Source organism: Oryx dammah, unplaced genomic scaffold (assembly GCF_014754425.2).
Source record: "Oryx dammah isolate SB20612 unplaced genomic scaffold, SCBI_Odam_1.1 HiC_scaffold_5, whole genome shotgun sequence".
Lineage (NCBI taxonomy): Eukaryota > Metazoa > Chordata > Mammalia > Artiodactyla > Bovidae > Oryx > Oryx dammah.
In genome coordinates, this window is record NW_024070189.1 from 61,069 (window position 1) to 83,782 (window position 22,714).

Here is a 22,714-nt window from a genome sequence, read left to right on the forward strand (position 1 = left end):
TGTGTGTGTGTGTGTTAATACGTTTTAATTTTTTCTGTTCGATGTTATGTGTCAGTTTAGCCATGTTGTTACATGTTGGTCTGTACTTTCATTTCTATATTCATGTACCACAGTGTGTTTATCTGTGTTTGCAAATTTGCCTACTGATAAGTTTTTAGTTTGTTGTCAATTCTTCTCTATAGTATGCTTCTTGGTACACGTCTCCTTTTGCACATGTGTATCGTTTTCTTGGGTATGTACCTGTTGTCAAACTGTTCTGTAAAGCGGTGATAGCGCTTTGAGAGATGTCACTTTCTTCCATTCAACACTTGTGATTAATTTCTTAATCTCTGGCAGGATGGTATCTTGGCTAGTAATTATTTGACTATGAGTGACATTGGGCATCTTTTCCAGGCTTATTGATCTTTCAGGTCACTCTTGTCCTTTGCCCATCTTTTCTTTGGATTGTCTTTATCTCGTTGTTTGAACAATGGTTCCAACAAAGGTCATCTAGTCAAGGCTATGGTTTTTCCAGTAGTCATGTATAGATGTGAGAGTTGAACTATAAAGAAAGCTGAGCACCGAAGAATTGATGCTTTTGAACTGTGGTGTTGGAGAAGACTCTTGAGAGTCCCTTGGACTGCAAGGAGATCCAACCAGTCCATCCTAAAGGAGATCAGTCCTGGGCGTTCATTGGAAGGATTGATGCTGAAGCTGAAACTCCGATACTTTGGCCATCTGATGCGAAGAACTGACTTATTGGAAAAGACCCTGATTCCAGGAAAAGATTGAAGGCGGGAGAAGAAGGGGATGACAGAGGATGAGATGGTTGGATGGCATCACTGACTCAATGGACATGGGTCTGAGTGAACTCTGGGAGTTGGTGATGGACAGGGAGGCCTGGTGTGCTGCAGTCCATGGGGCCGCAGAGTCGGACGTGACCGGGTGACTGGCCTGAGCTGAGTCATGCATCTTCCATAATAAGTGTGTGCTGTGCTGAGTCACTTCAGTCAGGTCCAGCTCTTTGCAACCTTATGGACTGTAGCCCATCAGTCTCCTCAGTCCATGGGGTTCTCCTGGCAAGAATACTGGAATGGGTTAGGGGGTCAAACCTTCATCTGTAAAGTCTCTTGCCCTGGGTGGCAGGCTCTTTACCACTAGCACCACCTGTTATGGGCTTTCCTAGTGGTTCAGACGATAAAGAATCTGTCTGCAATGCAGGAGACCCACGTTTGATCCCTGGGTCAGGAATATCCCCTGGAGAAGGAAATGGCAATTTACTCCAGTATTCTTGCCTGGATAATCCCATGGACAGAGGAGCCTGGCAGGCTACAGTCCGTAGGGTCACAAAGAGTCGGACACAGCTGAGCAATTAAGAAGCAGCATCTAAATATATATGTGTTACACTTATATTCTTCCAGTCTGCAACTAGCTTTTAAAGAAATTACTTATTTTGTCCTTTGTGGTATGCAAGTTTTTAATTTTAACCATCTTGTGTTATTTCTGTTTTATGTAGTCAAATAATCTTCCTGTATCCTGAGGTTACAAAGATAGTAACTTACATAATTTTCTCAAAGTTTAAAAGTTTTACCTTTTATATAGTGGTATTTGGTCTATCTGGAATTGTCTTGACTGATGTGAAGCAAGGATTCAGATTTATTTTCTCTGTTAGGATAACTATTGAATCCATACACCATTTATGAAATAGTACATCTTTTTCCTACTGCCACCTTTGAAATATGTTAAGTTCTGCTATTATTCATGAGTCAGTCCTGGGTGTTCTATTCCTGGGTGACCTATTTTTCTATTCCTAATAAAAAGTTTTTGAAAGTCAGGCTAAAACATGGATATACTAATACCATGTTAGAGCGTATCTGAGAAAAGAACAGCATAGAAAGTAATGGAGCATTACGGTGTTCTGCAGACTGCTCCTGGCTCCAGTATAACAGGAAGGTACTTACTATGTTCATGATAATGCAGAAGATAGCCTTCAGATCTCCTCTTAGATCTTTAGAGTACATTCTGATGAAATAATTGATAGAACCTAATTTATCAGACAAGTTGTAAGGATTTACTCTTTTCAAAAAATCTTCACTAAATTTTACTTTCTTTGAAGTGAACTGTGAACTATGAGAGCATACTGAAATTTTTCATTCCAGTAGCATTTGACTTTAATATTTTTTCTCCAGCTTCAAAGCCCAAGGTGTGATAGACGATGTTGTCAATAGTGTAATAGACCATATACGCCCAGGTCCCTGTCGCTTGGATTGGGACAGCTTAATGACCTCTCTGGATATTTTGGAGCACTTTGAAGAGGTATTTGTTTTGAAGCGTCACTGCGGATTGTGTGTGTGTGTGTGTGTGTGTGTGTGTGTGTGTGTGAGACTGTGCACGCGAGTGCTCAAGTGTGTACGCACTTGGATTCACTACTGTAGTCGTTGCGTTGAGACTAAGCCGTCGTGGCAAAGATCTCTGATGAGTGTTAGAACTGAGTTTGTTTTTTGCAGTAGCTTTATCCGTTCTGCTTAAGAAAATTATGCCTTTGATTGTAAAACTTTGAGGTTCTGAAATCTAAAATTCTGAAAATACCACCATCATATTCAGTTTTCTAGGTAATAGTATGTAGGTTTTCCGTTAATATTAAGCCAAAATCAAAGAAAAAAATGCCACCTTTGGTATTAAAGAAGTATGTAATGAAAGTGGCTTTTTATGTTTTATTTATTCATTTCTTGCCATGTTTGTTTTAATCAAAGTATTTGTGGATTTTATCTTACCCATCTACAGTCTATACTGCCTGCTTCCACTTATCATATAGGATACAAGGTGACTGTTTTGAAAGAAAGATTTGGATTCTGGGTAACTTACCTCTGTACTTTGATTGTATATCGTGCATATGTCCATATATAACAGTGAGATACAGAATAGATTTCTAAATCTGTCAGGATCACTATAAGAAATGTTAGTAATCATTATAACACATTTTAAGTGAGTGTTAATGCACAGGTTAACTTATGTGAGTCTGTGTCTGTGTTGCTTGTATTACTAACAGCTGTTTGCTGTTCTCTTTCAGAATTGCTGTGTGATGCGTTATACAACTGCGGGTCAGCTTTGGAATATAATCTCTCCAAGAGAGTTTGTTGACTTCTCCTACACTGTGGGCTATAAAGAAGGGCTTTTATCTTGTGGTAAATGTCTCAACGCCTCTTACTTTCTCTCAGTTTGTTTTAAATTTTGAGTTTTCTAGGCTGGGTATTTCTTTCTACACAAGATATATTTTCAACCTTCATGGTGGTTTTATAGTCAATAAGCTTGGTTTGCAAATGCTAAACCTTAGGGATGAAAGTAACAATATCAGGAAGGGTTTTGCAGTCTTTCTGATGAGTTTTTGTTCCCCACTACGTAGTACCCTTCATGCCACAGCTAACAAATATGGGTCATGTGACTGCCTCCAAGAAAGGGGTGTTGTCACTCTCAAGAAATAGCTTCTTGGTCACATACTCTAAAAAAAAATATGCTCCGCATGTGCTAGAATATTTGTCCTTCCTTGATCTGTGTAGTAATTTTCTTTTCAATACTGTTAGAAGGCTCATGCTTTTGAAAATATATCTGTAGGTAAATTAGTGTTTTTGTATGTACAGTGTGTTTTGAGTTGGCAGTTTCAGGTACACATCCACCTGTTTACTGCCAGGCATCAGAGCCAGGTTGGATATGGCGGGGCCTGTGGGAGCAAGGGTGACATTGCAGGTGTGATTCCCGGTGCCTGGGGCCCACTGCGACGGGAAGGTTCCTGTTTTCCAGGGAGTTACTAAGATGACATGCCGTTTATTCTGAAGGGATTAGAACTTTCCCTGTTATACATCTACCAGGCTCTGTCAGAATTCCACTTGGTAATTATCTTTTTCATTCTTCCACGGTCACTCTTGGGGCTTAATTTTCATCTACATGGATAAGAATGTTTAAATAAGCAATCTGATAATACTTTTAATGAGTTTTAGATTAATGTCAGTCATTGCTATTAATAATCTTATTTTAAATTGCCTTGTAGGGATAAGTCTTGACTGGAGTGAAAAGAGATCAGAATTTGTTCGTGGATATAACCATCCCTGTGGTTGGTTTTGTGTTCCTCTTAAAGACGATCCAAGCCGGAGTCTTTTGACAGGCTATATTCAGACGGATCTGCGTGGAATGATTCCCCAGTCTGCAGTAGATACAGCTATGGCAAGCACTTTAATTAACTTCTATGGTGATTTACAAAAAGCCTTACAAAAGGCATAATTTGCTTAAACTTAACAGCAGTAGTATATTCTCCAATTCAACTCCATCTCTTAGCTGCATGGCTCATAAAAAATCATCCTTCCCTCTCTTCTGCATAGCCTGTAGAAAATTTTGAGATGTTTTTGGTTTATTTTATTCAGAAAGTAAATAGCTAGCTAGAGTGAGCATCTCAGTTTTCCCAAACAGTTATTTGCACATTGTTTGGAATGGTAGTGTGTCTAGGAATGGAGAGGATGACAGAAATTCACCAAGAAGTAGATACAGGTCTTTGACATAAACTCCCAAGAAATTGAATCGTGCCTCAGTAGGAATATTTTGGCTGCTTCGAAATTAGAGAAAGCCAAGCTTCTTGCTGGTAGGTTAAAATCACCTGTTTTAGAGCTTTATAAACATTCTGTAAAAGTTTTAACTTTGGAGGAAGTTATATATTAATGTTTTACTATATGTATGCTCTATGAGTTTAACAATATCTTGGACTAAAGAAATACTACTTTTCTCTATACTTCCTAAAGATGAACTTCACAAGCTACTTTAAATATTGAAAATATCAGAAATAAGAATAGGTATCCTAATACAATGCAATTCAGTTTTGATACCGAGATAACAGTATTTTGTAGATACTTCAAAAATATATTTGTATCTTTATGTGCTTTTATTTTGGGAGTCTTAAAAGCCTTTATGCATGAATAAGACAGTGCAAAAAACTGCCAGATATGTGCTGGGATACCACATTGATTGAGCAATGTTCTGGGTTGTGTGAAATGGGTAGTGGTATCCAGTACTAACCAATAGAGAATCATCTTTTTAGAAAGTTAGATTTGATGAATGTTTTGTACCTGTTTGAGTTTTAAATGTGTCACTCAAATCATAAATTACTCACTGTATCATACACATTCACAATTGTGATGTAATTTCAGTCTGGAACTATAACAAATGCATTCGTAGATTTATACAAGTGCCTGGTTGAGTCATTGCATAGCTAGAATGGCTGTAATGTGTCCCTTGATTCTGTGGCTACATTAAATGAACATTCCTGAATGATTTTAATATCCCACATGCTCTTTGGCATTTGCACTGTCTACCTAGTTTACATATAAGTTGAGGATTTGAGGGAACTCAGTGTGTCTGTACAAATTTTTATATTTATATTTGTGTATACGCACACATCTTGAAATCCATTTCAATATTCAGTGTGAGTTATTTATGTGTTATTGTTACTGTTCCCACTGGTTCATTTTCTCTTCTTTCTCTTGGGTTAATGTGGGATAAAGTGAGCTCTGGAAATAATATTAATATTTACTAGATAGACCTCAAGGTGGGCTTCCCTGATGACTCAGACAGTAAAGAATCTGCCTGAAATGCAGGAGACCTGGGTTCAGTCCCTGGGTCAGGAAGATCCCCTGGAGAAGGGAATGGCAACCCACTCTAGTACTCTTGCCTGGAGAATCCCATGGACAGGGGAGTCTGGTGGGCTACAGTCCATAGGGTCGCAAAGAATTGGATATGACTGAACAACACTTTCACTTTAGACCAGGAAAAGCACAAAAACAATATGGTTCAATTGAATGAGTGTGATTTGTATTTTACTTTCCTGTGTTTTCCTGAGTGTTAAATAAAACATAACTCATAGTTCTTCGGACCCATTTGAAAATAGAAAAAGTAGAGCTGATTTATTTTTATTTTTTTGCTATTGGAGATAATGTTCAAAACAAAAGGTGGCAGTACCATTGTATCCATAGTGAATAATCTCACAAATTTTAGATTAAAAATAATTCATTTCAACGTCTGATAGAAGCAATGCAAAAAATGATCTTATATTCTTAACTTGAAATTTATTAATCACCGATGTTTTTCCAGATTGACTACCCAAATTTTTGAGTTGTTGAATTCCTCTGCTACTTTTTCTTGCAATAAGGAAAGAGAACTGAGCAGTTTAACTTTCAGCTTCCCTTAGAAATTGTTAAATGTTAATTTTTACTTACCCTATTGTCTTTTATTTGGTTGTAATAGTGTAGAGTAGGAGGTTCCTTATACTCCAGTGTTCTGTCTAGCATGGCAAAATAACAGCAGGTGTCCAATTATAGGGTGCCCAGATTGGGTAAGATTGCAACAAGATGTATATTACTATAAGGGCTATTATTGCCTAAGCTGGGAACTGCTAAAGGCAAATAAACTGTCCACTCTCAGCTACTCTGTGTTCTCTTGGTTTTTATAACTTAAACCTCCAACTAGTGATTCCATAATCTACTCTTGAATGAGGATCCTTGCAGGTAACAGGACCCTCATGGAAAAATTTATTCACAGTATTGAGCCATCTGATGGATTGAAGGATCATCTTTGAATTACCTGCAGTTTACATACAGCTTCTGGATGGCACTTCTAGACGTGTAGCTATTACCACAGTCCAGTTTTAGAACATTTCTATCATTCAGAAGATCTCTTTTACCTGTTGGTTGAATCATACATAAACAAAGTTTAGCACAGTTGTTAGTGTATAGATGATGATGAAAAAGAGCAGGTTTTGTTTGTCTTGTACTCAAGAGTAGAGGTGTATTTGAGTCTAAGCTCAAGAGCCTTGTGATAATAGGTTACATATGTTATGTCAAATACCATAATGATATGAAATTTAACAGTGTGGGGTGGGATTAATATAACACGTGTAATGGAATCTGCTGTTTCTGTAGCAGTGCGGTAGAATAGAAAAATAATGTGAGCCATAATTGTAGATGTCATTTAAATTTTTCTAGCGGCCACATTAAAAAATTAAAAGAATCAGTGGAAGTTAATTTTAATAGTATAGTTCATTTCACTCAGCGTATCCAAAATATTATCATTTCAACATGTAATCATAAAAATCTTTTAAGATAGCTTACATTCTTTTGTACTAATTTTTTGATTTCTGGTGTATATTTTACTAATTTGGGCTAGCCACTTTTCAAGTTAATTTTAATAACTTAATAATACACAGTTCTGTATTACTGCTACTGCTGAGTCGCTTCAGTCGTGTCCGACTCTGTGCGACCCCATGGACTGTAGCCCACCAGGCTCCTCTGTCCATGGGATTTTCCAGGCAAGAGCACTGGAGTGAGGTGCAATCTACATATTAATTTGTCTTTCTATATGATGTAGTAGAGAATTTCCTTGAATCACTCTCTTAAGTACAAAATCTTTTCTGGTCTCTGAAGCCTTCAGTGCTTGCTTTTAGTTTGCACTAAGAAGTGTGAACTTCTTAACATTAGAAATAAATCAGGCAGAAATAAATATCAATTGTCAATAAAATAAAAATGATAGCCCAAAATATTTCCCTTTAAAGATAACAAACTTTTCAAAGGACTGTTGATGAAATGAAAGAATATAATCTGCCTTATAGTAATATGATGATTAGTTTCTCTAGCTTATAGCTAGTTTGTATTAGAAACACATGTATGTAGGAGATATTTGGCATAGTACTGTTTTCAGTACATACCTATTTTTTTAAGGAAGTTAGTTTCATACAAGAAGATAATTTTTTGCATGAACCTTTGATTATCTTTTGCATGTTAATCTTTGATTAATCCTTGAAGTTTAGCAGAATACTCAGCAATAATAATTATGAGAATTTAGTGTTCTGCAGTTATGTGTAATATAAACTGCTAGCTATTAAAGACAGATTGTTCATTTCAAAATTCTCTTCATTTTGTTGTTCACTGAGGTTGGATGTATTTGAAACTATAGATTTCTATATGTAAAAATATTTCCCAATTTAAAAATGCCTTTCTTTTCTCTCCTCCTTTCTTTTTCCTTCCTAACTGAAGGACATTTTAGCAACACTCAGGTTGAATTAAATTAACATCTCAAGCTAAAAACTCTGTAATTGAGGTTGCCTCTGGAGAAGATAGGAAACATTGCACAATGCAAAACCCTAATGTCTGTTGAGCTTTTACCTGTGAGTAATTCTCTTTGATGTAGATAAAAGCTTTACCTGTTTACTTTTAAGAACACACTAGCATCATTTGAATAAGTTGTTAAAATCCAGTTTATACTGCGGATATCACAACCCTATGCATAAATTAACAGAACCCAGGGAAGCTAGGAGATTTGACTTAGACCCTGTGTTGTATAATTACTTGTCCAGTCTGTCTCCCATACTTTTCTTCCTCAGCTTTCAGAAGGAGGGGATGGTAGGATCTGAGCTTAGAAGAAACATTAGATTAATCCCAGAGCACAGGAAATTGAGATAATACATTGTTGTTTCCAAAGATTTTACATGTATGGTTAAATAAAAATCCATTCCTTGGAATTCAATAAAAGCTATCTGGCATATATAGATTTTATTTTTAAGAAGTTTGTATTTCTTTTATGAGCCAATATGTAAAACTGGAACATTTGTGAAACTAATAAGAGCATATATTAATATAATTAAATGTAATTTATTAAATTTCTATGAAATATATCAATAAAATTTCTGCACACTCTTATATTGATTGTTGATACTTAGTTCCTTTAACCTTATTTGAATTTAAAGTATGTAATTTAGCTTCTTGAATTCTCACAAAAGAAAGTTTCCGGCAGGAAAAGTAAGGTCAGCAATGCACGTGCTAGCCTGCCGCTGTCCTGTAAGGTGCAGCCGCTGGGTTTGACCTGCTCTTCTGTCGCGAGGACGATGATACATGCTGCTGTTACTACGGTGACATAGGTAAGGCTATTGTACGCATTTTTAAATAATTGTATTAACTGGTTAGCAGTTGTGATGATTTCATTTGGAGTTGAGAAAAGCTGGAACTGACTACAAAGGAACTATTGATCTATATTGTAAGAAAGTAGTTACAAATGCTGTGAGAAATATGCAGTAGAAAATATGACTATTAAGTGGTTTAAACAAAGAGTCAGGAATTCCCTGGCAGTCTAGCAGTGGTTAGACTATACTGTCCTTTCTGACGGTGCAGGTTTAATCCATGGTTGAGGAACTGAAAGTCACTCAGTTGTGTCGACTCTGCGACCCCATGAACTGTACAGTCCATGGAATTCTCCAGGCCAGAATACTGGAATGGGTAGCCTATCCCTTCTCCAGGGAATCTTCCCAACCCAGGGACTGAACCCAGGTCTCCCATATTGCAGGTGGATTCTTTACCAGCTGAGCCACAAGGGAAACCCAAGAATACTGGAGTGGGTAGCCTATCCCTTCTCCAGCAGATCTTCCTGACCCAGGAATCAAATTGTCTCCTGCACCGCAGGTGGATTTTTTACCAACTAAGCCATCAGGGAGACCCAAGATCCAGTAAGACACAAGGCATGGCAAAAAAAAAACCAGCCAGGGAGTTGTTTTCTGCATTTAATAAAGTTTGGATATGGGTAATTATTAGTGTTTACCATCAGCTCAAGGATGTCAGGGTGTGTTTCTGCAGTTTGCATCTTTCCCTCAGATATGATAAAGTGACCAACTAGCCCTGGACAGTACGTGTGCGTCAGGAAAGGAAGGACGGGGAAGGCAGGGCACTAGGTGCCGGCTCTTCTCAGGAAAGCAAATGCTTTTCCAGAGCCTCCAGTAGCTTGCCTTTGTAGTGGTCGGGTCACCTGACTACCCCTGGCTGGGAAGGCGAGGATTTTCAGCCTCTTGGAGGGAGTGTTGGGAATGACTCTGGCCAATCATAGCATCTCCATGGGCCACCTCTGCAAGTTGTATCAAGTTCCTTTGAACGTCAATGGGAAAGTGATAGACACACAAAGTAGCAATGAAAATTTCCAAGTAGGCATTCACTCTGTCATGAAACATCCACTGGATACCTTCCATATGGCAGATGCCACGCAGCATCCTTAACTCAGTTAATGAGGTGATGGGGCTTCCTCAGTAGGTTGTTATTAATGGTTTATGTCACATGGCATCCAATGTGAATGACCTTTGTTTATATTACATCGTTTCCACTTCTTGGAGCAAAGGGTCCACTATGGATGACGACTTCTGTACCAGGAGACAGAGAATTGCTGGAAAACGTGAACTGCAGACCTGTCCTTGGAGACGGAGGGTGGTCCATGTCACTAGCGTTACCAGCTGTACAGGCAATTAGTGGGGTGTAGTATTCTGCCAAAAGAAAATACTGAAGACCACATGGGCTTTTACTCGTTATTTGGATGGTATTTTCTTTACCAGGAGCTTTACCTTCCTACTTAGGTTTTGCTTTAGTGACATACCTTAAGTACAAGCAGCTGATTTTTTATTAAAGGAAGTAGTCCAGAGATTGTGAAAAACAGGTTGAAATAAAAAGATGTTTCATATTGTAAAAATGGACTTGCAGTTTTTTTCTCTAGCATTTCCCTTAATTAAGAAGTCATTGTTTAGGTGAGGATTTTGGACCTAGTAGTAGTTGGTAGCAAGCTACAATTCTGAGAGGGAACCTCACTGAAATATTACGCCTTCCCCTCAGATATTTTACACAAATGTTTGCTAACTGATTGGATGGCCAAACTCAAGAAAAACTTTCAGATCTTTTTACAACTCTTGTTGCTAATAATCAGTGTCTTAAGAGTGAAAATAAAGGATTTTCCCTTTCATTCTCAGGTACTGTACGTTTGAAAGAATCATCATGAAGAGACCACTGTGTCTCATTTGGCCTGACAATTCGACATTAGGATTTTTTCCTTAGGATAGATTTCCCCAAACTCAGAAAAGCTTTCTGTAGTGTTACTGAGAAAAAATTGAGACTGGATTATTATGCAACTATCATAAATGTCTGCAAAGATTATGCAAAAAATGCTTTCTATAGTAATAGTTGTTCTGCCACTAAGTTGTGTCTAACCCTTTTGCGATCCCATAGCCCACCAGGCTCCTCTGTCCATGGGATTTCCCAGCAAAAATACTGGAGTGGGTAGCCTTTCCCTTCTCCAGGGGATCTTCCCAAGCCAGGGATGGAACCCAGGGCTCCTACTTGGCAGGCAGATTGTTTACCACTAAGCCACCTGGGAAGCCTGCGCTATAGTGATATAGGTTGATACAAAACAGTTGCAACATGATAAAGGCTGTAAGGACTAATGTAGATAAAAAAAGACAATGCTTGTCTTTGAAAGAATTCTTGTGGTAATTTTGTACTTTTCTGTATTTTCCGTTTTTTATGATGGAAATCAATTTTTATATGAATTTCTGCCTTGACTTCGGTGAACTGACTTCTCAGTTGTGAGAGCACTGGTTGGATGAGCAGCCCAGATCTCAGCCACTAACTGATGGTGGATAAGTCATTACCTCTCTGGCTGTTACTTCTTTTTAGTAAAATGAGCCCGTTGGGTTAAATGAGTACAAAGATCCTCTTTTAACTTTATGATTTTATGACATCACTATATAATATTAAGAATGCTGTGAAACCCAGGGTATAATTTTATCTGACAAAATGGAAAAACACTCATGGAATGCAACTCCACATTTCAGATGTAAGGAAATGTCCACTGTGCCACTCTTGAATTCTGCTAACATTTCAAACCACAGGATACAGTGTTGGTGGGCTCTTCGATGATTTATTATCACACTGTACATGCAAACTGCTTGACACGCTTCCCAGCGGTAGGTACATGCTGCTTTTGGCATGCTCTGACACACCCGAGAGAACTCACACGAAGCAACGCGGGCCTCGCTAAGCTCATTGCCACAGTCTCCCAACATCCGTTACGCTCCCGGGAAACACCAGGAAACGAGCGTTTGAACCGCGGCGCTGTGTCCTCCAGCCTGAGTCCGGGAGGCGCCGAGCCTGGGCTCCGGTGTCTGCCGGGCCGGACGCCCCGCCGTCTCGGCCACTGAAGACGGCAGCTGGGTCAAAAGCAAACGCGCGGGACTCCGATGAATTCTCTACAGACATTCTTTATATTTACACTTATGGCCAGGGCAAACTTACACATTTACCTAAAAAATACTGTAATGGATCTTTGTATTAAGGATCGATAGCACCGTTTTGACAGGTTTTAAAAATGAAATGTTGGCAGCTCACCTTCCGGCACTTTCAATCAGAAATTGGGAAGGCAGCTGTAGTCTCGGCCGTGAAAACCCAAATGTTGACGCTTGTTCTTTGTCCTTCAAAGGGCCTGTTTTGGCTAATGGCTTGCCGTCTAAGCTCCTGCAGACGTAGGGTCCTGTCTGCAGTGGTATTCCATCCTTTGACCTAAGCCTCCACACTGCTGTGAGCTGCTTAGATCCTTAGTCCAGAATACTTTCAACAGCAACGCGATACAGATCCGCCCTCTACAAAAACCTAGAGAAGGCGTGTAGGTAATGCCCCCTAAGTCTGAAAACCCTCGGAAGACGCATTCCTTTCTCAAGTGTCTGCTCACTTGCGCTGGGTCCCCACAGGGTCTCTGTCTTGGCCTCCCTTCCATCACTCAGATGACGCTTCCTTCCTTTCATTTGCCCTGAGAAACAATAAGGCATATCTACCAATCACAGACGTTATCCGAAAGAAGCAAAGTGGTGAGATGCCTAAAAGTATATATACTGGTAACTATTTTTAAAAAAAGTTTCCTGAAGATGGATGTAAAATACTGCCTGCAATGAGTAAAAAGGAAATTACAGAAGAGTGTATTAAGGGGTGAAACAGAGAGAGGGAGAAGAAAGGACTTCACAGGACCAGCTTGGTGTTTGGGGAAAGCAGCTCTGAAGGGTTTAAACTGTTGTCTGAGGCTTAGCACAGGTTACCTTTTGAAGTCTCGACTTCCAGGTATAATTCTATCTCAGATCTCACAGGACTTGCCCTTTCAGGTCAGATTTTTTTGTTTTTAGGTCAGATAATTTACAGGTTAAAATAGCTACAAAAGCAGTAACTTTGATGTAGGCCTCTGTTGGCAGAGCTTCAGCAAAGTGGTTAGGTGATGTTGTAGCGTCACGGGGAGTTATTCAGATACTGGAGTTCTGCCAAATTTACTCAAGTAACCACTATCATTGGAGAAGGCAATGGCACCCCACTCCAATACTCTTGCCTAGAAAATCCCATGGACGGAGGAGCCTGGTGCCTTCTATGGGGTTGCACAGAGTCCGACACGACTGAGCGACTTCACTTTCACTTTTCACTTTCATACGCTGGCGAAGGAAATAGCAACCCACTCCAATGTTCTTGCCCGGAGAATCCCAGGGACGGGGGAGCCCGGTGGGCTGCCGTCTATGGGGTTGCACAAAGTTGGACACGACTGAAGTGACTTAGCAGCAGCAACCACTATTATCCTTTACGCTGCTTGGTCAGTGGAGACCTCGTCAATGCAGTTTGTGCTTTTAGTGAGTGAGGCTTTGTTTCAACTGGTGGCTTGCAAAAATGTATGTGTTGGGTGATTTTTCTTCTGCTTGGGGTGCACCAAGTCAGCCAGGTTTGTGGATCACAGAGGGCCAGATGCTGAGGGGCGCTGCACAGGTGCCCACCCGGAGTGAGAAAGGGGAGAGGAAGCCTGTCTGGTTCAGCGTTGCCCACGATCGAGACTTGCGCGGACTGAGTGACACCTGCCTGCAGACCCAGCCCTGCACGCGCAGCACTGCTCACATTCCCCCACTCGGAGCATTTCTCAGCCCAGTATTCCCCCTCCTCCCTGCCCATAAGCTTCCCCTCACCCATCATGCTTAGCTGATGTTCCCAGGACGCTTTCCTTGGCCATTCTAAGCAAAGGGAGCTTTCACTGCCTGCCTCGATGGAGCACAGGCTATAGATATAGTTGTGTTTTCAACTGCAAAGCTCACTCCTAGAGGGGAGCATGGGTTTAATTCAACTCTGACTCTTTCATGGTATGTAATTGCTTTTCAGTGAAAGTTTATTGAGGAAACGGGTTCCAGGCATAGTCTGCTCCTAGAAAGCTTCAGAATCACTAAATCATTTCATTAAAGCGTGTTTGCGATAGAGGCCTAATACTCCCAAAACACAGTTTAACGTTATTCTGGGAGGAAAATTACCTATTGGCTTTGGTTTGTTCATTTCTAAGGGAGGCTGGTGTCCCAGATATTGAGAGATTTAAAAATGATAAGCTTAATTCACTAACTACCTTCAAACTCTGGGCAGTGGAGGAGAGCGGGTGGTGGGAGTGTGGAGTCCGGTCTCTCGTTACCTTCCCCTCATCCACTCCAGGCAAGGCTCCCTCCCGCTCACAGCAGCCTCGTCTCTTTTTTTCCTGAGTTCTACAGTGTATCCCAATGGCTACAGTGTATTGATTGCTGCAACAGTTTAAACAAATCATTATTTAATTAGAGTCATGATATAATTTTAGGTATTCATAATAAGAAGTTGATAATAGGTCTTCTACTCAATATCTCATCTGTAACCTTTCGGCTAGAGATATTCAAACACAAAGGTCACATGTACCTACATCCTCAGTATCTGGGCCCCCTGCTTCCCCTGATGCAGGTGAAATGAACAGTTTCTCTGTGAAAGAAATAGATTAAGAAAAGGGGTCCTCTTGGATTTCTAAATAACTAAGAAAAGGAAGGGAAAGCATTTGCTCAAAGCTTTCTCTTTTCAAAGGAATGAAATATATGACATTCAGAAAAACACAGGGATTGTAAACTAAAAAGTTAGCTGTTTGCCTGCTTCCTGAGCTATAGATGAGTGAGTCAATACTGAATTATAACCAAGTCAATTCATACTCTACCCTTTTTTCAGGAATGATGCCCTTTTGAATCTTAGTTCTGTAGGGAAAGTTTACTAAGCCATACTTCCAGCAAAATTACTGCTGTGAATAATTATTCAAAGAATTATTGTTCTCCACAGAAACAAACCTGTCCTAACTTCCTAAGAAGCGAATGAGACGAAGAACCCTATGCTAAGGAGGAGAAGAATTCTGGAGTACGGGAATCCGTGTTCTTAGCTGCTACCAAAAAGGGAGGGTGCCATGGAAAACCAGGGTCATCAATGTTTTCTGTAAAGGGCCGGATACCCTTTCAGGCTTTCCATACAGTCTCTGCTGGAACCACTCCAGTGTGCCCTAGTAGTGTGAAAGCAGCTACAGCCAGATTATAGGTGAGCATGGTTGTGTTCTAGTAAAACTTTATTTATAAATAAATACACCTCTGGTGTATTTGGTCCATGACCCATAGTTTGCCTGACTCTTGGAAAGCTGATCTTTGGAGATTTTAAGGCTATTTCCTTGTGTAATTATGTGGAAATTATTTTTTTTATGCACATCTAAGTTTTCTGTGTATATCACAAAGACCACCGATAACAGAATGATGGCATTCAAAAAAAAAAAGAGTACTGGCCTCTAACTTTTCTCCTAAGAATCCTCTTTGTGTGGACACCCAACCCATTTTTCATTGAACATAAGGAGTTACACACCCGTCACCTGTCTGCTGGTCTCACTCAGTAAACTCAGTGTCAGTTGGTGTTAATCACTCAGTCGGCTCCAACTCTGAGACCCCATGGACCCCTCCACCAGGCTCCTCTGTCCAGGGGATTCTCCAGGCAGCAGTGAGTTGCCATGCCCTCCTCCAGGGGACCTTCCTGACCCAAGGACTGAGCCCGGGTCTCCTGCATCGCAGGCAGGGTCCTATTGTCTGAGCCCCCAGGGAACGCACAGGACATTTTTAAATGTCCAGGAGAGCAGAGCAACGTCCGTCAGACATGGAATGCACAACTGCTACGTTGTTTGGACCTGACTAGTTAGTAAACGGACGTGTTGGAGATTCTTTCAGCTTGCTGGGGGGCCTGGAATATATTTCTGAAATTAGGGGTTGTTGCTGTTCAGTCGCTCAGTCGTGTCCAACCCTTTGCTGCCCCATAGACTGAAGCATGCCAGGTTTCCCTGTCCTTCACCATCTCCCGGAGTTTGCTCAAAAGGGTGCATGAATATAAACATTTTGGGAATTTTGAAAGTAAGTAACAATCTTACCAAAAAATGTAAACAAAATCATAACTCATGAATATGCTATTTGCATTCTACTATATATTAGCTGCATGATAGGCTATAAAATAAGTTAAAAAGAGGCCGTTATGAGGTGACAGTAGTCACATTAAAGTCCTTCTTACAAACCAGATTAACTACCATACCTGTAAATTTTCATCATCTGCAACTGATTGTCAGAGTGCTTACTTCAAATATGAAGTCTATTGTATTTGTGTAACCTAAAATAATTTTTAAATGGAAAATAAATATTATTATATAATCCGATGAAGATTATGCATGTCATTTTTAACAAAGTGAATCACAGTAAAGATAACACAGAGATAAATATTGCATGTCCATGGGTATTCCAGGTCATTTTTCAAAATGTGCTGAAAACAATTATTTAAGAAGACCAGCATGATTTTTGCCTATTTGGCATTTCAAACTAAATTCTGGCCACCAAGGGCTCCACATTCCTTCAGCCAGTCTGGGATACTTTCTAGGATTTTAGAGGTAAAGTTGAAAAGCTTGACGGCCATAGGGATGGAACAAAACATTGATCTGGGACAAGTGGCAGCAAACCAAGTCTTGAGAAGAGCAAATGATTGGTGAGATGCTGCTGTCTGTTACAGACTATGGCACTGTACCAATTCAAGCAGTATAACTGGAAGAGGCTTTCTCCCATCTGGTTCATTTGAGCTCAACCAAGTCAGATGCCTGGAGTCCTCGCTGGAGCAATGCTTATTCCTGCCAAGGACTCAGTCTTTTCTCGTGGCAACACTTCTGTCTTGTCCTAGGTGGACCTCTGGGCCAGGTGATAAGGAAAAGACTGAATCTTGAGGTTAAAATCATGCAATCAAATCTTCTAGAGAACACCACAGAGTGTGTGAAAATTAGAATTTTGAACAAGCAGACATAAACTAGTTTAGTTTGTTATTGCTCTCCAAGATAAGTATATAAATGGTTGGGCTTTAAAAGCTGAGACTATATTATCTGATCTCAGATGATATTTGAAAGTAATAATGACAAAAAATGGCCTTTAATAGATCAGGATACAGAAAGAAGAAATGCTGAACTAGGTTAACATGGGTGGATAGCTGATATCTCTCCAGTGATATTTTAGGTTCTTTTTCTATTTGTCAAGAAGCCAGAAACTCACCTTGTTGTTCCAGGGGAAGAGAAAAACTTTAAACAAAAAAAGTTGTAGAAAATTATTGGCTATGTTTCTGCTTATCATGTGGTTATGAGTATTACAATACCAATATTGAGATTATATGTGCATAAATGTTTTAAAAAACACTGAAGATACACATAAAAGTCTAACCAGTAAGCAGTTTTTAACCAATGAATGCTCAAAATGTTAGCAATGACCTTGATCAGAAACATATCACTGATTAACACTGAGGAAATTTGAATGTGACCAAACAGGAAGTAATTCAAAGGATATTACAAACCCTATTAGATACGTAAACGTCTGGAAATTTTGCACCAGCTAAAGTAGACCTTGGTAACCAGACTGAATACTCTGCAATGACACGTAAATTACATAATGGCACTGTAATTATGTAATGGACTCTGCTTAGTATATTATGTCAATTTATGTGGAGTCAGCCTCATCAGGAAAAACCTAATTCTTATTCACTTTTGACTTTTTGTATTTGCTTTGCAAAGACAATTCTAAAACAGAATGCTTTACTGATTTTAACTTTTGCCTTTTTGACAGTTACTTCTTTTATTTTCCAATTTGAAATGCAACCAGATGCTTCTGTGAAATGACTGAGTTATGAAACGGAACCAAAATGACTTTCTCTACGTCTTCAGTCTGTGGGCCATCCACAGGCAGTTACCCTGCATGTGAGACCAGAAAAATAGGGATTGGCGAACATTCTAAATCACAAAATATGTTTAAAATGCTATGTAATTGAGGTCACAGTAAAAGACAAACTGTTTCTTTCTTTTAACGTCTGCCACTAAAAGTGGCTAGAGAAGCTTGAGGATTATTGTGACATAGCAATTTTTAAGAAAATTCCAAGTCATTTGAATCCATGTGTAATGGCAGTGTTGTTTAAATCCTTCTAAAGAAATCTAAAAAATGTCAGCCAATGGTCATAGTCTCATTTTAGGGATAGCTGGGATGATATCATCTTCATCAGTCCTTATCATGTAAATTTGCATGTTTCAGAAGCCTACAAAATCCTACTGAGGTTCTATGTGCAGCCCTTCTTGAATGAGGAAACCTGTTCGCCCACCGTAGATTTTGGTTTGTGAGAGCATGACTGGATTTATGGCTGTACGAGACTCCGGCCTGTAGTCGAGATTCCGGGGCCCAAAGAGGGATGAGAGGAACTGTGGCCAACGGTCAACTTACTGCTGGGCAGGAAAGGACTGTTCTCTCAAGGCATGCTGGGAGACACGCCTCCCCTGAAGCACCTGATGAAAAGACGTGGCCAGCAGAGCCCTCACCCACTTACGTCTGCGACATTTCTGAAACATTTTCTTTTTGGCCTCCTACCAGCTGATCAGTGTGGAAAACTGAGGCAGCTCAGATCCAAGCGCAGACATTCGTGTGTCACTTTGCTTTCACGGTGCTCTGGACCGGTGCTCTTCCGGACGAGCAGCCACTGCTCACAGGGGGCTGCTGGTCACTGGACGTACCAAAAATGCTAATTCAATCTCGCTTTTCAAAACTCAATACAAAAATAAAAAATTTTAAATATTGTGTTAGTTTTTCATATTGATTATATATTAGAATATAATAATAGTTTGGATATATTAAAAATATAGTTAATTTTATCAGATTTTTTTTTTTTTTTAAATGTGTCTAAGAGAAAAGTTAAAATTACATATATGGTTTGTATCACTTATATTAGGCGGGACTTTTTCTAGACAATAACGTCTATAACAGTATTATTCCAATTTCTACCTTATTTATGTATTCATGGGACAAATGTGCTCTTATGGTTTGAGGAATAAACACTGGGATTCCAATTAGACTTTTTAAATTGGGGATATAATTCAAGATTGTTCTTCTCTGTGGCAAAATAGTCTGGTTTATGCTATGTATCTGAACTTATTTGAGAACAAAAATCAATAATGCGATATAGTAACTGTCAGTTCTAAAATGCAAAATGTAGTTTATTGTTTGCTGAAATTCCCTTGATTATTTTGCTTTGTGACTATGTTGTGCAATAAAGGAAACATTACAAAATAGTTCATCAAATTAAGGTTCTATCTGCATTAGTCTACTATTATTTAGCTAAGTACTCTTTGAGAGAGATAATATATTCCATTTTAACAGGTAATATAAATGTGTATTGTTCTTTCAAAAATGTTAACTAGGCTAACTTAAGTAGCATCTCTGAAATCTCAGGTTGAATCATTTGGATGAAATGACCGATTTTTGTAAAAGCTTCTTTTCCACTGAAATGGCTATCTCATTATCAGGTCTTAATTTTTAACATTCAAATCAAAATCTAAAACTCCCTCTGACTTTGAGAGAATGCAATCTGCAGGTTAAAAAGACGAAATTACACTCACACCCTCACTCACCAGGGAGTGGGCGTGTGCACTGGTGTAAGTGGGTAGATTCTTAAAAGCACACTGGCCTCCCGCATCTGCAGCGCTCTTCTCACGACACGCTCCCCACGTCCAACCCATGCAGGCAGCCCTGAGGGCTGTGGTGATACAGGGCTGGGGGGTCAGGGACGTGGGCTGGGGTGATACGAGGGCTGGGGGGTCAGGGACCAGGGCTGGGGGGTGAGGGGCGTGGGCTGGGGGTCAGGGACGAGGGCTGGGAGGACAGCGTGTCTCCATCTGACTCTGTGCCCCATTCCATTAAGATTCCTCTCCCTTTCTTCTCCCCTTTTCCAAATATATGGGACACTTCCCATCTATCACCTCACCATGCACACAGACCTCACAGGAAGTCTCCTCGGGAAAGGACACAAGGAAATTGGTCTTTTAAAATGGAAATCTTAATGCTTAGGAAATAAGGCATTCTTAAAAGGTTAAAACTAGTGAGCCTCTTATAATACCTAAAATGGAAATTGAGAGAATAAAGAAGGAAAGAGACAGTAAAGAAGAGAAACAGTCTCTACTAGTTAACATAAAGCAAACAAACATGAACACTCTTTCTCGGAAGCTCAGACGCTGTGCCTTACGGGCCTTCTCACCCGTCAGGCCCTGATATTATGGGAGACAAAAGTCCTACTTTATTCACCTCATGAGAACAGTAGTGAAGTAAGACCTGCGCTTGAAAGCAGAACATCTACAAGGTCTGACAGTCCCCAGAAACCAGAGGTTTCATTTAATTTTCTAACTTAATAGTTCTGAAGAAGCGCCAAAAGAATTTAAGATCTCTCTTTTTGACGAGGATTTTTATCTGATAGTCATTTTTGTTGTCCAAAATTTTGGCCTGAAAATAATTTTTTTAAATTAAGGAAACCTACTAAAATATGCTACATAATTAAGTTGATAAAAATGTCCATTTAAGCTCAAACTAGAGATAAATCTGAGGTGTTTGGAATTTAACTGTGAGTTTTTATAAGGAAAAAGCATTTATATGAAAACCAAAGAAAAATATTTTTTAAAAAACCATGGTGAAGTATTATGTCTAATGTTAGAGCTTCTCAAGAGTCTGATTTGAAATCAGTGGGTTTTTTTTTTCCTTTGTTTCTGTTTATTAAAGTAAATGAAAAGTTGCATTGTCCTAAATTTCTCAACATGGAAACTTTCAAAACTACATTGTGAATTATGAGTGCTTCCATCCAAGCATGAGAAAAAAGTATACTAGCTTCCTAGAAATATCTTTAGCCCATAAGCAGTATATCTAGAGAGTCATCAATTGAAGGAAAAAAGAACTTTTATAAACAAAAATGTTTCCTTACTATGTGTGTGCATGCTCAGTCGTGTCTGACTCTTTGCGACCCCATGGACGGTAGCCCAGCAGGCTCCTCTGTCCATGGGATTCTCCAGGCAAGAGTTCTGGAGTGGGTGCCATTTCCTTCTCCAGGGGATCTTCCTGACCCAGGGACTGAACCCGCATCTCCTGCATTGCAGGCTGATTCTTTACTGCTGGGCCACTGGGGAAGCCCCTTCCTTACCACAGTGGATTCAGTAATGAATAATCTTACAACGGGATATTACTCTCACTCTATTCAGACATTCCAGCACTAGCCATTGGTATAGATTTTTTATAAATTTAGAACCTTGGTCAGTATAGAATTTATCCATAAAAATGTTCCTATCTTTAAAAGTGTACAAGCTCATGAATAAATTCAATTTTATTTGAAATGGCAAAGAGTCAGTCCTCATTAGCCTAAGTCCCAGTCTTTTCTTTTTTTCACTAAGTCTCTTTTTCCCACTCCTAACTGCTGTCCATCATAAGGGCTTCTTCTTAGAGAGCAGGTGGAGGTGAGGATAAATTCCTTAGCATGAGTTTGTAAAACACTTTTTTCCAGCACTATAAAATGGCAGAATTTTGTGATAGAACATTTCAGGTTATTAGTAATATGGTATATATAAATAAAGACAAGATAAAAAAGCATTCTCCACACAAGGTTTAGGGGCATATGGTTTCATAGCCCTTAAAATATGCTTCAGTTTCTTACCATTATAAGTGGTATATATGCAATTTTTTTGCACGTACAACTATAACCTAACCATCTTCTTGTAAACAGTTTTAGCATATTACTGAAGATATTGTAAATGTCATGGGACTATACCTTATAGCTCTACCTAGTATTAGCTGAGCAACAGTCCAAAGGAATTACCTTCTGAAGAAATCCAAAGGGTGGAGGATGGCTAGGTTTACAAAGCAAAACCAATCTGTTACTATTTACCTCAAATGTGCACTACTGGTCCCTGAAAACATGTGTTTTTATATGTTGAGTTTACTTGCAATTTTAAATCTAATTCATCGGTATCTGATATCCATTACATACCATAAGAGACACTAGTTTTTCATAAAGCAGTCACATGCATTGAAGTTAGGATGACCAACTGATACATATGTATTTTTGCACCTCAGAAACAGAATCACGCTATGGTGCACACCATGCTTCCACCTTCCTTGCTGAAGGACAAAACGCACAAAGCGCCAGGGTTTGGCTCCCACACGGGAAGAAAGCCACTAGTCCTCCGGGGGGACCGCGTCACCCTGCTGAGCTCCGACCTCCAGGGCAGGGTCCTCCTCCCGTCCTTCCGGCGCTGCCGCGGCTCCAGTGGGCCCCTGCGTCTCCCACGCCGGGCGCCCCTCCGTCTCCGGGCCGGCCTCCTCCATCTCCTCCTCTGATGCCCGGGGCTCCACCCTGGGGGCTGCGGCGTCTCCATCAGCACTGCCTTCCTCCTCCCCCACCTGCACCTCTGGCAGCTCCACTCCGGCGGCCCCCTTGGCTGCCCCCGGGCCCCCCTCACCCCCCGAGACGCCCCCGTCGCCAGCCTGAGGTGGAGACGGCTCCCGGCTGGCCCGGCCCTCCTGGACGCCGCTGTGGCTGCTGCTGGCGCTGCCGAGCCTGGAGGAGGCCACCACGGCTTTGACCGCCGCCTGGGGAGACAGAGAGGTCAGGGGTTACTGCACGAAAATCCCTGCCCGGAGGAGGCCACCAGGCCTTAGACGGAAAGGTCAGGGGCTACTTCCACTGAAAATCCCAAA

General features: G+C 40.2%; 2 protein-coding genes across 2 annotated transcripts in view; one reads left to right on the forward strand and one right to left on the reverse strand.

The window, feature by feature from the left end:
• Positions 1 to 11,365, forward strand: part of STARD4 (StAR related lipid transfer domain containing 4) — a 15,068-nt gene extending 3,703 nt beyond the window's left edge. Inside the window, exons 3-5 of the mRNA XM_040239689.1 lie at positions 2,169 to 2,295; positions 3,050 to 3,164; positions 4,025 to 11,365. Of these exons, the coding sequence (XP_040095623.1) occupies positions 2,169 to 2,295; positions 3,050 to 3,164; positions 4,025 to 4,254 (472 nt within the window). The 3' untranslated portion in view covers positions 4,255 to 11,365. The remainder of the gene's footprint in view (positions 1 to 2,168; positions 2,296 to 3,049; positions 3,165 to 4,024) is intronic.
• Positions 11,366 to 16,978: 5,613 nt separating this feature from the next.
• Positions 16,979 to 22,714, reverse strand: part of CAMK4 (calcium/calmodulin dependent protein kinase IV) — a 279,671-nt gene continuing 273,935 nt past the window's right edge. The window contains exon 11 of the mRNA XM_040239688.1: positions 16,979 to 22,606. Coding sequence (XP_040095622.1) covers positions 22,193 to 22,606 — 414 coding nt within the window. The 3' untranslated portion in view covers positions 16,979 to 22,192. The remainder of the gene's footprint in view (positions 22,607 to 22,714) is intronic.